The sequence below is a fragment of the Hyperoodon ampullatus genome, assembly GCF_949752795.1.
Source record: "Hyperoodon ampullatus genome assembly, chromosome: 1".
NCBI lineage: Eukaryota > Metazoa > Chordata > Mammalia > Artiodactyla > Ziphiidae > Hyperoodon > Hyperoodon ampullatus.
Window position 1 is genome coordinate 65,701,211 of NC_136914.1, and position 16,655 is coordinate 65,717,865.

Here is a 16,655-nt window from a genome sequence, read left to right on the forward strand (position 1 = left end):
GCTGTTCATTTAAAGGAGAAAAGCATCCTGCCATCAGTTTAGGAATACATGGAAACATACCAGAAAGACACAGTATCTTCATTAAAGAGTTTGGGTCACATACATACACAATTGGATCTGCTCTATCTGGAGGGAAACTTCTCCCCAGTCTTTAACTTGCATTTGAGGATCAATACTTATGACAGGCCAACCAAAGAAAACAAGAAACCCGGACACTAGCCAGTTAATTTGTTCAGTGGAACCAAGAGAGTTGACCCCTCCAAGGGAGTGTTTGGAAGTGGATACCACTGAGGGCAGAAAACCACCTATTTCTTTAGTGATTAAGTACACTGGCTCCAGAGCCAAAATGTCTTTCATCAGGTTTTGGTTCATTTGCTACTTGCTACATTGTGCCTTGCCTCAGTTTCTTTACCTGTAAAATGGGAATGTTAAACATCATCATTAGTTAATGGATTCAATTTGAGGGTTGCCTGAGTAAAGACATGGCATGCACTTAGCACAGAACGTGACACACAGCATGCCCTCAATAACGGTTAACTACTGTTATTATTATCATTCTTTATACTTTGCTTAGAACTCACTTATATATTTGTAGCTGTTGCAATGGTGAAAGGAGACAGGAAACAGAAAGTGGTTCAATAATAAAGGTGTGGGGTTCTCCTACTATTACTTTGACTACTAGACTACGACTACTACTACTGTTGCTACTAAGATGACTAGCCATCACGGGTTGAGCTCTTATAAATGTTGCTGCGCTAAAACTTTTACCTACACTTTGTGATTTACTCATCACAATGACACTTACAGGTAATTTCTGTTATTATCACCCACTGGTACAGATGGGAAAGAGAGTGGATAAGTAATGTGGAGAAGACAGTGGGAACAGAACTGCTTTGCCCAGAGAGGTCTTCTTAACTGGAAGTCAGTGCAGCGTGGCCCCCATCTGACCCCCTCCCACTTGCAGGAGGCAGCTGGATCGTGCTCATTCCCCACCGCAGCGCCCCAAGCCACAGTGCCCTCTACGTTGCAAAAAAGAAAAGCAGCATGGCGGGCATTTATGAAATGCACAGCTGGTGTGAATTATCAGTAGAAAATTTCCCCATGAGCCCCTGTCAGGACAATGTGCTAAGGAGAGCCTCAATAATCAACTAAGGCTGGGTGAGTTTTTGTCTTGTCCCAATATCTGAAGACTCCATTTAGGAATTACCCACATTTTTATAACAACCGAGGAGCTCCAGTGAGTTAAATTTTTCATAGCTATGCTTCTTGAATCTCAGCTCATACCTCCAAAGTCCGCAGCTAGATATTAAGCATACCTCACTTCAAAAAAAGAATAAAAGATCATTGTTTTGAGGGTTTGCAGAGCAAGGAATGCCGTTTGCCCTCAATTAATCTCAGGAAGTGAACTAAATGCCCAGCTACAGCAGACACACAAAAAGCTTGCCTTGAAGACAACAGCCTAAAGCAAAACCACAATTCTCTTTTCTAGCAAACCTGCTGTGAAGAAGGTAGCATTATATTTTAAAGAGCACAGTTCCCCTTGGAGTAAAATTCGAATTTTTTTGTGTGGCAGTGGGTTCAATGCTGGACTTCAGAAATTTACATTAAAGTACAAGTAACCAAACCAAACCAAACCGACAAACAAAAGGTATGAAAGAGGAAAGTTACCAAATGGTTTTAAAATTGCATCCTTTCCCTTGCTTGATTTTCAGGACCTCATTTCTCATCACATGATAAGGCCTTTCCTATTATTACAAGCGTCCCATCTAGATTGAGGCCAACTCTGCAGAAGTCTCCCTGGGAAACGGGAGGCTTGATAAAATTGGGCAATTTCTCATGCCTCTGCAGGCCTTTCACCCCAGTGGCAAAGACTGATTTTACTGAGTATCTGTTATGTCAGGCACCATAGTAAGGGTACCAGAACACTTCTGAAGCCTCCCGGTTTGCTTCAAATATTCCTCCTGTGCTGTCCTCCTCCATAACCTCAGAGACAGACATGGCTTTCCCCTCCTGGGAGCTCTTAACAGAAGTAAGATGCTCTTTCAGAGATAATAATTTGCACAACTGTCTTATCCATCAGTTGGTGATCTTCTTCAGGGCAGGGAAGTCCTATTTTACTCTTCCACACATTTCCAGAACCCAGCAGAGGACCCAGTAAACAACCAACTACCAAGAGAAGCTGATGAATGATCTCTGATCTCTGAATATCTCAAATCATTCAACAGAAACTCCCCAGACCTCTATGCAGACCAGAAAAAGTGTCCAGTGAGAGCCCCTTTGCCTTTGACATCTTGTAACAATTTGTTTGAGGAACAATCAAGGCTCTTGCGCTGTTTTTCCGCTTTACGGGCACAGTACTTGAAATTAGGGCATCGTGATCGGAAGGAAGGGAGACTCTGTAGTATGTCTCTAACCAGTCAGGCTGCCTGGAATGTGCCTGAAGCCAGCTGCTGTAACTGATCAGCAGACAGGACTCATGTCTGATGTACAAGGTGGTCAACACAGCTGTTCTTAACAAATGTTTAGTGCTCCAGTGCCAGGGCTGAACATTTCTGTGAGAAGGGTCCCCATCACGTGAAGCTCCTCCCACTGCTCTGATTCCTGTAAGCGGTGGTTCTCGAAGCATGACCCCACACCAGCTGCCTCAGCATCACCTGGGAACTTGAGAGAAATGCAGTTCTCCAGCCCAGCCCAGACCTACTGAATCAGCTCTGTTTCAACAAGGTGCTCCAGATGATTCTGATGCATGCTGAAATTGCGGATCACTGCTGTAAAGTTTTGCCCAAATGGAGAGGCTTTGTGGTTTGAGGCAATCCTACCAAAGTTAGCAACTAGTTGCAACATACGGACTGGAAGGCTATGGTTCTATTCAACGAGGCCGGGATCAGAGTGAGGCCATCGAGGGGCCTCGGTGCAAAACGGAAGGAGGCACCTCACACGCCCCACTGTAGTCCTGGCCCTGCTATTCAAATGGAGAATGCAGCTCTGGTGACAAAAGTGCACCCAGGTCACCTGCTCTGACTCTCGCTCTGTGACTCTCTGGAACTTGAGGGGTTGTGTCAACACTTGATAGAAATTCCTAACCTGGAAGCCACGCAAATGACTCTCTCTTGCTGACGTCTACCTCCAAGAGCTAATCAGCAAATAAACCAGCAGAGAAAAGCAAATGAAATATTCTTTCTTATCAAGTGCAACGCTTATAATTCAGTTTTCCACCCTCCTTGCTTCCCATCGCTTCTTCCACTCCACAGAAGACAACGTCGCAGGCAGTAGCCAAGTCCTTCAGGGCAATGTTCGGGAGCCGCAGGTCACATGCATGGGTTTCTGGCTGCAGCAGCCACAGGAGACCGGAGGGGGTCTCAGGTGGTCTCCTCAAAAGGGCCCATACTTAGGTTTTCAGCACCGTAAATGGTTCTGACTCAATGGATCTGCTTCTTTCTTGGGTGCATTTTATTTCTGGGTGAATTCTATTTCCTGCTAGGTCGCAAGGATCCTGACTTCGGGATTCTGCCCTAACTCATCCTTCAAAGCTGCCTCCACTGTCCTACATAATGCTCGTCTCTCCTGAGACACGGCTGCCCCCTACCCCCCACCCCCATCTCCCCAAGATGGTCAACCTTGGAGCCACCTTGAGAAAACCTTCAGGTCACTCTGGCCAAACTTTCTGTATCTCTCTACTTGCATTTTTTTTTTCTGCCCAACAAGTAAACAATCAAGAACTGCGGCTCCCTAGTATGTCATCTCTTACTAGACAGCCACCATCCTCAGAGCAAGAAGGAAATTACTACCTTTATTGATATCTGGGAGACAAGCTGGGAGAGCTGACATGTTCTTCAGTCCTGGAGGAGAGTGGACAACATGCTTCTGAAATGAGGGGACAGGATAATGAGCCTCTACTGTGTATGCAATGTGTCCAGGGACCTGTGTCAAATCCACCAAGCCTTGGGATGATGAGACCCACCATTTCTTTCTTCTGCAGTCCCGTGAGGGCCTGTCATTTTCTATGTGTTTGTGCATTAAGAGGTGGATTTACTTAGCTAAGCTGTCCTGGCCTTCCTTCTTCATTCTGCCCAGTGAAAGAGATCGGGAGAGTGGCACTCTGTCCCCAACTCTGAGTGGGCTCAGGCCACTCTGCCATTTTCTATTACTACAACCTTTCAAGCTGGCAGTCCTAACAAAAAGACCCCGTGAGAGGTATGCGTCAAAAGGGAGAGGCTGGGACTTAACAAGCAGATGAGTTTATTTCATTTAATGATCAGTTAGGGCCCAAGAGGATAATCTGTTTTACTCCAATCATATTTCCACTCTGATTCAGAAAACAAATATCTAATGTTTCCGGGTCTTATGACATGAAGCTCCTTTCACAGCATTCAATATCTGTTTTTAGTGCTGTCAGTTATCCTCACTAGCCTGGCTGGGGGCTATCTCTTTGTGTAAAGCGTCCACCCGACACATACTAGGTAAATCCTCATAACCCGTGGTATCTTACACCAAGTCCCCTCTAGCACCTGAGGGAAGAGGCGTTACTGTCATTATATCAGGAATGCTGTGTGTCCTTCTTGGGAAGACTGTTTAGCCCACGTCTGGTTCACTATTCTAAAGCAGACCCTGAACGGTTTGGTACCCAGAGGTACCACGGGTCTCCAAGAAGGCCCTGATGGAGGGTTCTAAACCCGTCCTTATACTTTCATCAGTGATCCTCCCAAAACACAAGTTAGGGCACTGCCTCCTCAAAAACCAGCAAGGTTTTGGCCTATGACAGGAAAGGCCTTCATGACTGGGTGCCAGAATATGCTCATATTTTCAACTCTAAGAATGCCTTTCTCCAGCCACATCAAGCCACTTGCAATGGCCTGAGCACTTTCCTATTTGCCTCATCGGGCAGAAGAATGAAGCAGCAAACAATATGGGTTTGGAAACCAAACCATCTGGGTTCAAATCTTCCCAGTTAGGTAAGACTTACTAGATTTACTATTTTTTACATCTCTGTGACTCAATTTCCTTATCTGTAAAATGGACCAGAGAGCAATCCCTCCTTCTGGAGCTGTAGTTAGGATTCCAGGAATTAACAGGCCTAATGCTCTTGGAACGATGCCTGGCACCTAGTAAACAATGGACAAGGGTGGCTAGTGCTATTAGTCGAGAATTCTCCTCATCTTTCACAGCCCGGGCTCAGCCTCCCAGACCAGAGGTAATGAGGGCACCCTCTGCTCCCACAGCCCACACTGGTAGGTCTCTACTCTGTCCTTATTCCGTTTTGCTGTATATGCTTGTCTGTCTCCCACATCAAACCGTGAGCATTTTGAAGACACGTAACCCATGTAACTTGAAGAGTGTAATCCATCTTACTTTACACCCCTCAAAGACCTTCCACAACACCTTGAGTACAGCAGGCTCTCTCTAAACATTTCCCAGATAAGAATTAATCTGAGAAAAGAAATAGAAGCAGGCAGCTAAAACGCATAACCTTTCGGGTTGCATTTGAGGACACAGTGTGGGAGCCTGGGCATCTCCCCCATTACCATCTACCCACTGAAGACATATCCTCAGCAGCCAAAAAGCATCTGTGAAGGTAACTACTCGAAGGTGGTTGTGAGAAGAACCAAATGTGATAGTAACTGGGGCCGGGATTTAGGAATCCAAGGATCTCCTTCAACTGGAGTCAAAATGGTGTCCAGTGAACTTTCTTTTTCCTAGAGAGATTTTCTAGACAGATTTCACTAGAGAGTCAGTGGGGTCTGGGAGGCCACCAAATTAAGAACCCTTGACTTAATTATTCAGAGACAAAGTTCCTGCCCTCTAGAGCCTCACAACTGAAGGAAGACAGAGCTTTCCTGACAGGGCACAAACCCACTGAGTAGGGAGAACGGGGCAATAGGTGCTTGGCGATTTTAGAGGAAAACTAGGAGAGAGGCTCCTTAAATAATTCCCTGTTAAGAGACCCACAGGGAGATGAATACAGGGCCCCGGTTAACTCCTCAGCCTGCTCCTCTGTAGGATTTGAAGCCAAAGGTCTCTATCATGACACAAAGACCCCTGACTTGGAGCACAGACGCTCACCATTTGCTCAGTCTGGCTGTGAGGGTTGTTTTCTGTGTCAGGGTAACTACAAAACATATGGCCTCAGGATCCAGACGCACAAAGCGAGGCAGTTCATCTAATGATTGTGCAGAGAGTTAAGCAACACTTAAAAACCACGGTAGACCCTGCTACCAGAACAAAGGGGAGACAAAGACCATTAGTGCAGAGTCCCTGTAGCATTTCCTGCTGGCAGATGGCTTGCAAGGACCCCTCACGCAGGAGCCTGTTTTATTTGCAGAGGCCACAGTGGTAAATTAAAGCCCAGCCCAGCCCATTCTGGGCTCTCCGGTTTCTCTTGGAACTGTCCCTATCACTGCCCGTAGGCCACTAAAACCTGCCCGCATTCAGAATGATTGATTCTGCTCAAGCAGCAAGCCACAAACTCATGTCGAAACACCCACCTCAAATGAGTCATTAGCCTCCTTTATGGATGTTTCAGGTCACAGGGAATAGGACCTGGGAGCCCTATCTTTTGTAGAGTAGAAAGGGAGTGTTGGAAGATGTTGCAGGGGAGGACCTAGAGAAACCTCAAGGTGGTACAGGAACCCCTCTGTTTTCTGTCAATTAGCAAGAGGGAGCTAGAAAAACTAAGCCCCGGCAACCTCACGGCCAGGGCCAGGGATTCAAACCAAACCCAACCAAACCGCCCATGGGCTCTTCGTTCCTACCCAGGAAATGAAGGGCAACAGAGGGAGGGCTCAACACCCTGTCTTGGCTCCCACACCAGACAGAGTCTGTAGAGTACCTGCAACACAGAAAGTCAAGGTGAAGGAGGAGTGCCTGAGACTTTCTGACTTGTCATGGGGCGGCCCGTTCCAGCTGAGCAGCCATCGAGGTCGTCGTGGGCTGGTGGGGTAAAGTGCCCTGGTGACAGTAGTCACGGCCATAGCAGCAGCCCAAAGGCACCAACACCAGAAACCCGAGTTCTGTAGCTTGGCAAGTTTCAGCTCACCGCCTGGCCCACGTTTAGCAATTCTGATGTACCGCAGAGCAGACAGCTCCAGCCTGGGAGGACTGCCTTCCTCAGCCCCTCTCCTACAGGCAATGAAAGCAAGACCCACTTTGAAAATTCTCCCCCATCATGCAAACTGACACAGGCATGCTTTTCAAAAGCCCACAGCCAATCTGTTGATCATTACTTATTTACAAAGGCCTTCGGGCACAAAGTCCTGTAAAAACCATACTTGTTACAGTACATACTAGCTTTTTCTGCTTGTGGAAAAAAAGTCCCCCCAAGGCTACCTCAAACCATCACTTTCTATCGCACATAAAATGTAGCGTGTAACACTAAAGTATTTAATATATAGGGTATAATATATATACAGGAAAGGCATTTGTGTAGAAGTATGTTACCCTGGATTTGGTAATTTGATGTTTTGCTGAAGGCTACGACTTAAAGAAGCTTCCACCTCGTACAGAAGACCTGTCATCTTGGTACCCAAGAGCCAACAGAAGAAAGAAGTACCCTTAAGCAGCAAAACTTTGACACAGCTTTGAAGCATATGAAAACAGTGTAACTCCTCAGAATTATTATTACTCAAGATCAGAGAAATGAGCCATACTTTACATAGCAAACAGGGACAGGGAATTTGGCTCCAAAGGTTTCAGATTTTTCAGACTTCTCTTTATTTATTTATTTGCTTCTCTAAATTTAGGCAAAAGAAAGCGCCTGGGCTTTACTTGCAATGGATAAAACTATTAGCATGAGATGAGGCGATTACCTAAAGGTGAGCAAATGCAGAGCGGAGGTGAGCACGACAACCAGCATCAGAAAAGGGAGAGGCTTGGCAGTTGGCACATTTTATTCCTCCTCATAAACCGTCAACAAGCATGTAAATCAGCAACACCCAAGCAAGACTGAGTGAAGGGAAGGCAGAGAACTGTTAAGGAAACATTGAACAGGAAGAGGGGATGGTGACGGAAAAGGACACGGGGCTGGGTGAGTCTTCTCCTGGGACCTGCGTCCTCAACCATATGAAGACGGACTCTACTCTCTCTCCATCCTAGAAAGGTGGTCATGGGGAGCCAGGAAGATGCAAATGCTTGGAAAAGGGGAGGAGGAGGAGGAAATCGCTGTGATTTTTTTTTTTTATCAATCATCAAAGGGAAGAGAGCAGCCAATGTCAATGAAAAGAAGAAATTATCGTCAAGATGGCAGGTGTTTCCATGGCAGGAACCATTTAGGGAAAGCAGTGCAAATCTGAAATCACTCCTGTTTCATTGAGGTGCTGGAGAGCTAGGATGATGGGGGGAAAGAAGCACTGGGATTGGCAGATGAATCGAAGACAGAAAAAGGAAGATGAAAGATGAAGAGTCCAAGGAGAGGATCCAACAGAATTCTACTGAAAATTGACTTCACTTGCCATTACCTAGAGGAAGCTGCAGTCAAGACAGAAAGAAGAGAGGGAAGGAAGGAAGGAAGGAAGGAAGGAAGGGAGAGAGGGAGGGAGGGAGGAGAGAAAGAGAGAGAGAGAGAAAAAGAGTGCACACAAGCTCTATTTCATAATTAATATTGCTTTTAGCCTGAGCAGAACTGGATTACTTTTGAACTTTGCTTTGGCAAGTCCACAGATTATTAGACTTTTTTATCAGTCAAAATCAATTAACAGAAATTTGATTTCAATCGACAGGATAAAGAGAAGGTAATCTTCAGGTTCATTTTTGATTGTGATGATACATCTCACATATGGCCTTAAGTACAGAAAACAGTCCTCTCGGAGGGACTCCAGCAGAAAGAGACTTGCTGGAGGCAAACTAACCACACGGGTTCCTCTGATTGGTTGCCGCTGTCATTAGTGCCACTGCTGTTTAGGAACTACACATAGACAGGACTTGGTGACAGCTCAGACTTTAAAGCCTATGTATTTTTCAAACAGCTTTTCAAACTGTTTTTCATGACAGAATTTTTTCAGCTCTATCATTAACTGCTGACAAGCTGACAGAATAAATACTTCAGCCTTTAAGAAGCCATCTAACGATCTCGTCCCCTCCTCCGCCGTGAGCCTGCTGGGGAGGGGAGCCTCTGGGCCTGGCAAGGTGGGGAGGGGGCAAGGACAGGAGACAGAGTGAGAGGGGGACCCACCGGTGGACCCACCGCGTGGCCCGGGCCCCTATCCTTACCTCATCAGCTTGGGCGAGGAGCTGGGTGAGTTCCGCATGCCTCCGTTGCGCTGCTTTTTTTTGGGTGACAGTGTTGACGGCTGCTCATCTTCAACTGGAAATACAGGCAGCTCATGAGATTATGAACAGCTTGAGGGCAGACTGTGCAATACAGGCAAGATATCAAAGGACACACACTCACGGCTCAGTCACTCACTAGGAATTCACGGCCATCTCTTAGGACCCAAAGACCAAAGCGTTAGTCAAAGAGGCCGGCTTAGAAAAGGTGAGAGCATCACCTCTAGACACTCCAGCGTTTGAACATGCAATTTAAACAGACTAAAACAGCGTGAAAACACCCTGCCATTAGAGAGAAAAGAAATTATAATCTAACTGTACACCAATACATGTATGTGTGTGTATATATATATATATATATATACGTATATATATGTATATATACGTATATATATATAGGAACACTCCATCATTCTGCTTAGAATTTCTTTTTGGTTACTTTGTTTTGCTGGGTAACCAGATAGGTTTTCTTGTAACCAAAATCAGAAATAAAGCTGTATTTGAAGCAGCAGCATAAGAGCTGCCAGCCGGCTGCTTCTGCAAACGGACCAATGTAACCAGGTCCTAATTCCTACATGCCAGAGGAAAAAGCCTTGGAAGGAGGCAGGGATTTGAGGCCTTAAGAGCCAATGTTTCAGTCCGTCAGGACTGGGAACATTGGTATGTTCTGGTTCAAGAATCCCAGCCCAACTCAGCTCTCGTCCCTCCACCCCCCAAGAGGGAGGGCCTGTGTGCATGGGATCCTTTCTTAATTCATTAAGATGGGAGGAAGGGGCTGCAAGGCTGCAGAACCAGGCCGGAGAAGAGCGCCCAAAGGGAGGAGGAGGTTGCCACTGAATGCTATCTCTGAGGAGGGGCGGGGAAGGAGGGCAGCAGAGGGGACTGGAAACCACAGGCTGTTGTCCAAATGTCTACACCACAGAGATCACTAAGCGATCCAAAGTTCTGCTCACAAACAACACAGCACACTCTACTGCTTTTGCCCAAAGACACCCACGAATAAGCTTTGGAGATGTATTAGCCTGTATCACGTTTCTTTTTAAGAGAGCTGCTTGATAATTAGCAGATTGCATACCCAGCCTGTCACCCAAGGGCACCAGCAGCAAAATCCTAGTCTTCCTCTCCCCACGCCCCACAACACAGGCTAAAGCTGTAATGTCAAGGAGGAAAAATAGGATCCTCGGATTCTTATTGTTGACTGCAACACAGACTGGGAGGAAGCACCCCTGAAACTCGAAATAACATGCAGTTACCTTAAAGCTAAGAAGAGAAATATTAGCAGCGACAACATCAAAAGAAGCTTGATATATGTTAAAGGTGTACAAGGCTCAGGTGGGGGGAGGAAATGCCATCTCAGCTACTTGATATTATCCAGGAAGACCCATATCAGAACATGCATGATATGGTACTTCCCTGAAAACCCTAAATACATTTAGTGTGTTATGATACATGGTCCCAAAGAGATAATAATAATCTAACTACCCTCCAAATCTGTTTCAAGGTATCACTCTTGGTACACTCCTTTATTCTACTGTCAGTCTGGGGCTGTCTTAACTTCTGGCTGACACAGGGAGAGGGAACAAGAATGTGGTTGCAGATAAGAGCATGACCAGAAGAAATGAAGGCAAAAAAGCACCTGCAAATGCCCACAGCCCTTACTCGCTACCACCTGCTCCCCCCTGTCCTGTCCCCCCAGAGGGCCAGGCTCAGGCTGCAACCGTATCAGTCACTTAGGGCTCCAGGCAGGAACTATGTGGCCGGGAGGATATCGCATCTTATCAGAAACCAGTATCCACAGCAAATCACATAGAGACTAAATAGCACTTAAAAGATTAAAGGAAATAAATACAAGCCACATAAATGGTATTGAAAAAAATCACTTAGAGGTGATATGCATCTCTCAGCAAGCAAACAGGCACTCTGAGCTTGACCTGCATTCATCTTCCTTTCATAGGATAGGGGGCCAGGCATCCCAGGCAATAATGGGGTAGAAAGGCAGTGAGATTGAGATAAAGAGAGAGAGAGAGGAGAGAGGAGAGAGAGGAGAGAGAGGAGAGAGAGAGAGAGAATGTGTGTGTGTGTGTGTAAGTGTACTTTTGCACTTTCCCCACCTTAGGATGGGGTAGAAGTCTTGCACTGACTACCCCCATAATACAAGGTCATCTTTTAATATGGACCACTTGCAATGGTTGCACTGTGTTCAGGATGACCTAGATTAGTTGAGCAGCATGATGTACTAAATAACGTGTGCATGTGAATTGATCTAGTAGGAGGTGGAAATTCTTTTCTTCTCTATCACACAAGCCTTCTTGTGTGATACCCAAAAAGGTCTTTTAGCTAACCTAGTCTATGTGGCTAGCTTTATTCAAGGCCACCAGATGTTGCCATGGTTTTGTCTAATTATACAACGAGTCTACAGTCATTAAGAAGTCACACTCATTGGCATTTCTGCTAGATTCTTTTTCTTAACTTTTCTTTTCCCATTTGCACTGGGCCAACGATACATAACCCTCTCTGGTTAAGTGCCCATTAACCTTGCACCTTGTCACTGTCTGTTTACCTGCAGTGATCTTCAGATGGAAGACTTGCAAGTTAATACCTGTTCACCAGCTCCAGGGAAACACCTTGTTCTGGTGCTTAAAAGTCAGGTCTCCTTCTATGCAAGGAAATGATTTATTTTCATCGCAACTCAGAAAGATCATCCATCATAATCATACTGCATTTAAACTGGGATTTGTTCTCTTAAATGAAACGCATGTTCAAAGGTTTCCTCCTGCACTCATGGCCTGGAAATGCAGATCTTCTCCCTGAAGAGATGGGGGGAAATGTCTCCAGCTTAAATATACGAACGTTGTGTAATGGAGACCATTACATGCGGCTTAGATTCCACAAGAGGAGCAGTGATAACTTCTGTCTCCTAAGTAGGATATAAACCATATTTAATTATTATCCTTTTATATGGATTCTATCAATTTCTGCATATCTAAAGAAAGCAGATCGAGGAAAACTTTTAGTTAAGCTATAAAATATAATTTTCATTTCATGGCTTCTGTGGCTACATGAGAGGAATAAAAATGGAATTAAAAGGGAGACTTAAATTTACTTTCATGAAAGACAAGTATTGAAGGAATGGGCCGCTACCTCACGCCAACGCACGTTTCCAGGTTCATAGTTAGCCTGGTTTCTGGCTGATTACACTACACCCGTCTCCAGCATGTCCACTAGAGTCGTCCTGCTGTGGTAGCCGTAGGAAGATTAGATCTTTTAAAGGAACCTGACTTACCAGCTTCCTTAAAACACAAACAAGTTCAGGAATCCAATGTGGAATTTTTATAGGAGCTGAACTCCATCCAATCTCAGAATACTAATAAAATTCAAGGGCTTGTTTTTGCACATCCCTAAGTATAACACTTAATGTGCTGTTGTAACTTCCCAGTGCTCGCTTGTCTAATAGGCACCGAATCTAACAGTTTTACAGTTTGGGAAGACTCAGTGCTAGAAAAATGTCAGGCAAGTCTAATGAGCTTTCAGATCCCTTGGTTTGCGCTGGAATTTAATTTAAAGTTACAATGATGTTTTAACATGTTTGCTTATACTTGACTAAAGAGGATTCATTATTTCAATGACATAACCTCCAGACAATGTTCTGGGAATTGATTTAAGATGTGGTGGTAATTCCAATAGCCTTAATGAAGAGTTGAACATCTGTAACAACATTTTACTCAACTTTTCATCAGCATTCTGTTTTTAAGCAAAAGCAAGGCAACATCTTCTAGAAACACTGGCCAGAACTCTGGGCTCACTTCAAGATGATCATATACTTTACTGGATTTTTTTAAAAAGAGAAATCCCTCTCTTTATTGGCCTAGCTAGCTTGCAAACACTGTGTCAAGGTTCACCAATGCCTCTTTGTGGCTACTTCGAGTAAAATGGGGCAACAATTCCAACTTTCCTAAGTAGTCCAGTGCTAACCCATGATGGACCCAATGCTCAGCTCCAGCCTGGGGACACATTCCTCTTTTCCTGTTTCCTCAGCAGGGTTTAGGGGGATGATGCCCTTTGAGACTTAAAGATGAGTTTGTTGGCTGCAGTTAAAAAATAGTTCAAAGCGAATAAACTAACTCGGAAACGTAATAAAAGGCAAACAACCCACAAACATGAGTCAACTGGCTATCTCCATTACGTTATTAATCACCACATCTGGAGAAACCCACATCTGTACACACTTAGCAGCTCATTAGTAACAACATATTCACACTGGAATCAGAGTAAGAGGCATGCAAAGTGGCTTGAACGCAAATGCATCTAGCTAACAGGGCTTCCGACTGAAGTCTCGTGCAAGCTGCTAGTTTGGGGTTAGGGTAGTTTTAATGATTATTTATCATTTTCTATGGGTTTTCTCTTTGGTATTTTGCTGCCCAACAAGCTAAATGCATGCTGAAATCCACAGTAGTCCCTCTTTCTTCTCCCACTGAGCTCAGCATGTTAAAGTAGAACATGGAGGGGTGCGGTTATTAAAAATTGGGATGGATTCCAAAACTTCTTCACCTGGCTCGGTCACAAGCCGAGAATTGTGAGTTGTATTCTTGAACTCAAATGGGTGTTTGGGATAGCGTGATCTAGCTCCAACCTTGACTGCCAAACAATAACAAGAAAAGGAAACCGAAATTAATCCTTGGTGAAATTTTTCATTAGAAAAGTTCCAAACCAGTTTTAACATTGACTAGAACTACAGTCTTAAATTAAAATGGAAGTTTCCTCCCTCACAGCTGAATTGCAGGGTTTTTCTTTTCTTTTCCCCCGATGACTTCTTGAAACTCTTTTTGCTGTGTTATGTCATCAACATCAGATGGGATAATACGTCACAGACAATCTTGTGTGTGTTATCGTTTCCTCAAACATACAGAGTTCCCTTCTGCCCTATGACATACACAGACACAGAAAACTCAAGTTTTGCAGGAAGACCAGACCCCTTATTCTCCTGAAACCTGCTAAAAATGCATCCTACTGAATAATCATTATAGTCCAACTCATCAACCCTCAATGTGAACCTCTCACTTTCATCTCAAACCGCTGGCTTGGTCAGCCCCCTTGGCTGTGATATCGCCCGCCTAACTTGCATTAAATGCCAGGGGTCTGCCACTCCTAGGAAAGGGAGATGTGTAGCATCTCCTTGTATCATGAGTGACATCAGTGAAAACTGGGTGTGTGTTTTCAGCCTTGCAGGATGTGAATGTTGTTTTACTGAAAATGGCAATTTATGAAATCGTTGGACTAGAGATTGAACAGTGTGCTTCCTGTTTCCTGTGGGTTTATCAAACTTCTCATCCCCCCAAGGAAAATCATGTAAGTCATAGTAGTACAGTCATTTTGCAATAAAGTAATTCACAATGGACAAAACTTCCAAGCTGAGCCAACCTCTCTCTAGTACAACTGCTTAAGACTTTCACCAGGAAATCTGGGCTAGTTAACTCCGAGGTCTTACAATGTGGCCAGGAAAGAGCAATCCCTGGGTTGCAGCACAGAATGGCACCCTTTTTACAGAGGGATGTCTCCTGTCTTACAATCACAGACTACCAGAATCCTGGCTGTCTGTCACTCAAACCAGACCAGTGAGAGGGTATGAATATTTCCATAAGCAATGAAGGCAAAACAACAATAACAAGAATAACAAATGCCAGATAAATAACCCATACCGTGAGTTTGGTCCTATAACTGCTGTAAAGGAGCACTTGACTATTGTTTTAGCATGAATCTCCCAGTGGGGAATGCCATGGGCCCATCAGTGAGTTTGTGCAGCTAAGATAGGGTAAAGACAGGCATCGCAGCCAAATTCTATGCCTACAGGGTCAGTGGGCAGCTCGAGATCAGAACACGGGGAAGTTAAAGTGGGTCTATCCTCTGAATTAGAGTTTCAGGTCTGACAACCTTGGGACAACATATATCACCAAGAAGTCTGGCTTTGAGGTCTTATTGATAAAATCAACCCCCCCCCCAAAAAAAGCTTACTTGTTTTGAAAGATCATGGTGAATATTAATATACAGATAATTTAAAAATGAAGGATGCTTCCTATCAAAAGCAATGCCAACAATAATGTCACCAACACAATATATATAACTCTCTATAATTGAACCATCACTTTACCATATACATTATCAGGCAGGGTAATTTCACAACTTCTAGGTGAGAAACAGCAAATGCATTTATTTGGAAAACCTAGAGGATGTAGGCAGGAAACAACAACGACCTGTTATTATGTAAAATGAGGATAGAAAGAATCTCCAAGCTGCCAGAGCCCAGGCACAGGGAGCAGCACCCCACGGTAGGCTGAGGGGGCAGGGAAGGGGAGGCTTGTTGGAGGCTTTTCATTTCTGGCTTTTGTGGAGCTAACAGGAGAATGGAGGGGGGAGACTTTAAGGAACAATAGGTTATGTAGAAGTTAATCACAGGGTATATTTCTGGCTCTATTCACTGCCTAGGAAACCTGAATTGTGTACGTTTGAGTCCATCAACACAGAGTAATGAGAGAATTCAGCTCCTACATGGGAGAGAGAAGAAATACTCTACAAATATATTAACAGAATCTGCATGACCTGGATTGCAATGTTCTCTATAGAAATACTGTGGCCCAACAGATCTTCGAGAATCAAATTTGGTGGGTTAGATGTACCTGCTGTACTCTCACACCCCATCCCAAACCATAGCCTCATGTTCTGTATGTATCCTGGTTAGAGTCCAACATTCATCAAAATCCCCTGCATCTGGAATCTTAGCTAAAATATCTTTACTAAAAACTTGAGCTATCATTATAACCTGCCCAATGCTCTTGCCCTGCTCAGTATTTGGTAGAAAAGTCCTTTTGAAGATCTGGTTGCCTTTGGTTCTTTTCTTTCTTCTTTTCTTAGAATAGACTGTCTCCATCACCTCAAGGGCAAAGAAGAGTCTCAAGCAAAGATCACTCGGTATTAGCTTCTCAGAGATGAGACACAGAAAAGAACAAGGGAAATCTAAAAGCGAATACACAATGGAAATGAGAAATGCAAGAATTTCTTTGAATTATCGCTATGGAGTTTGGAGATTGGGAAGGTAGTAGAAGAAAACTTTTACTCTGAATCAAACAGAAAAAAATTGTACAAGAGTTCAACCCAAACAGCCTCTTCTCAACTTTCCTTTCCTTCTCTCCTTCTGCCCTACTTCCAACACCAACAAGAAGGTAAAGACTTTGAGGCCAAAAAGCATACCTGACTCCTTCTCGTAGCCCTGACACATGCAGTACATGTTTGTGGGGCTGAGTTGCAGAATAGGGATGAAATCTGCCAAGTTCCTGGCACCAACAGCTGCCTTCTTTCTTTTTATATTTCTCAAGTTCCGGGATCAGCAAACTATACTCTGGAAC

The 16,655-nt window shown here is 44.4% G+C and overlaps 1 protein-coding gene across 20 annotated transcripts in view; it reads right to left on the minus strand.

Moving 5' to 3' along the window:
- The window catches only part of KCNMA1 (potassium calcium-activated channel subfamily M alpha 1), a gene marked incomplete at both ends in the record, with an annotated part of 758,887 nt that overhangs the window by 86,559 nt on the left and 655,673 nt on the right, over window positions 1–16,655 (minus strand). For 17 of the 20 annotated variants that reach the window (XM_079697900.1, XM_079697893.1, XM_079697892.1 and 14 more), the window contains one exon: window positions 9,202–9,295. In XM_079697900.1, coding sequence (XP_079554026.1) covers window positions 9,202–9,295 — 94 coding nt within the window. Of the gene's footprint in view, window positions 1–9,201; window positions 9,296–13,806; window positions 13,894–16,655 lie in introns of all 20 variants that reach the window. The other 3 variants (XM_079697904.1, XM_079697895.1, XM_079697894.1) reach the window with 1 other exon arrangement.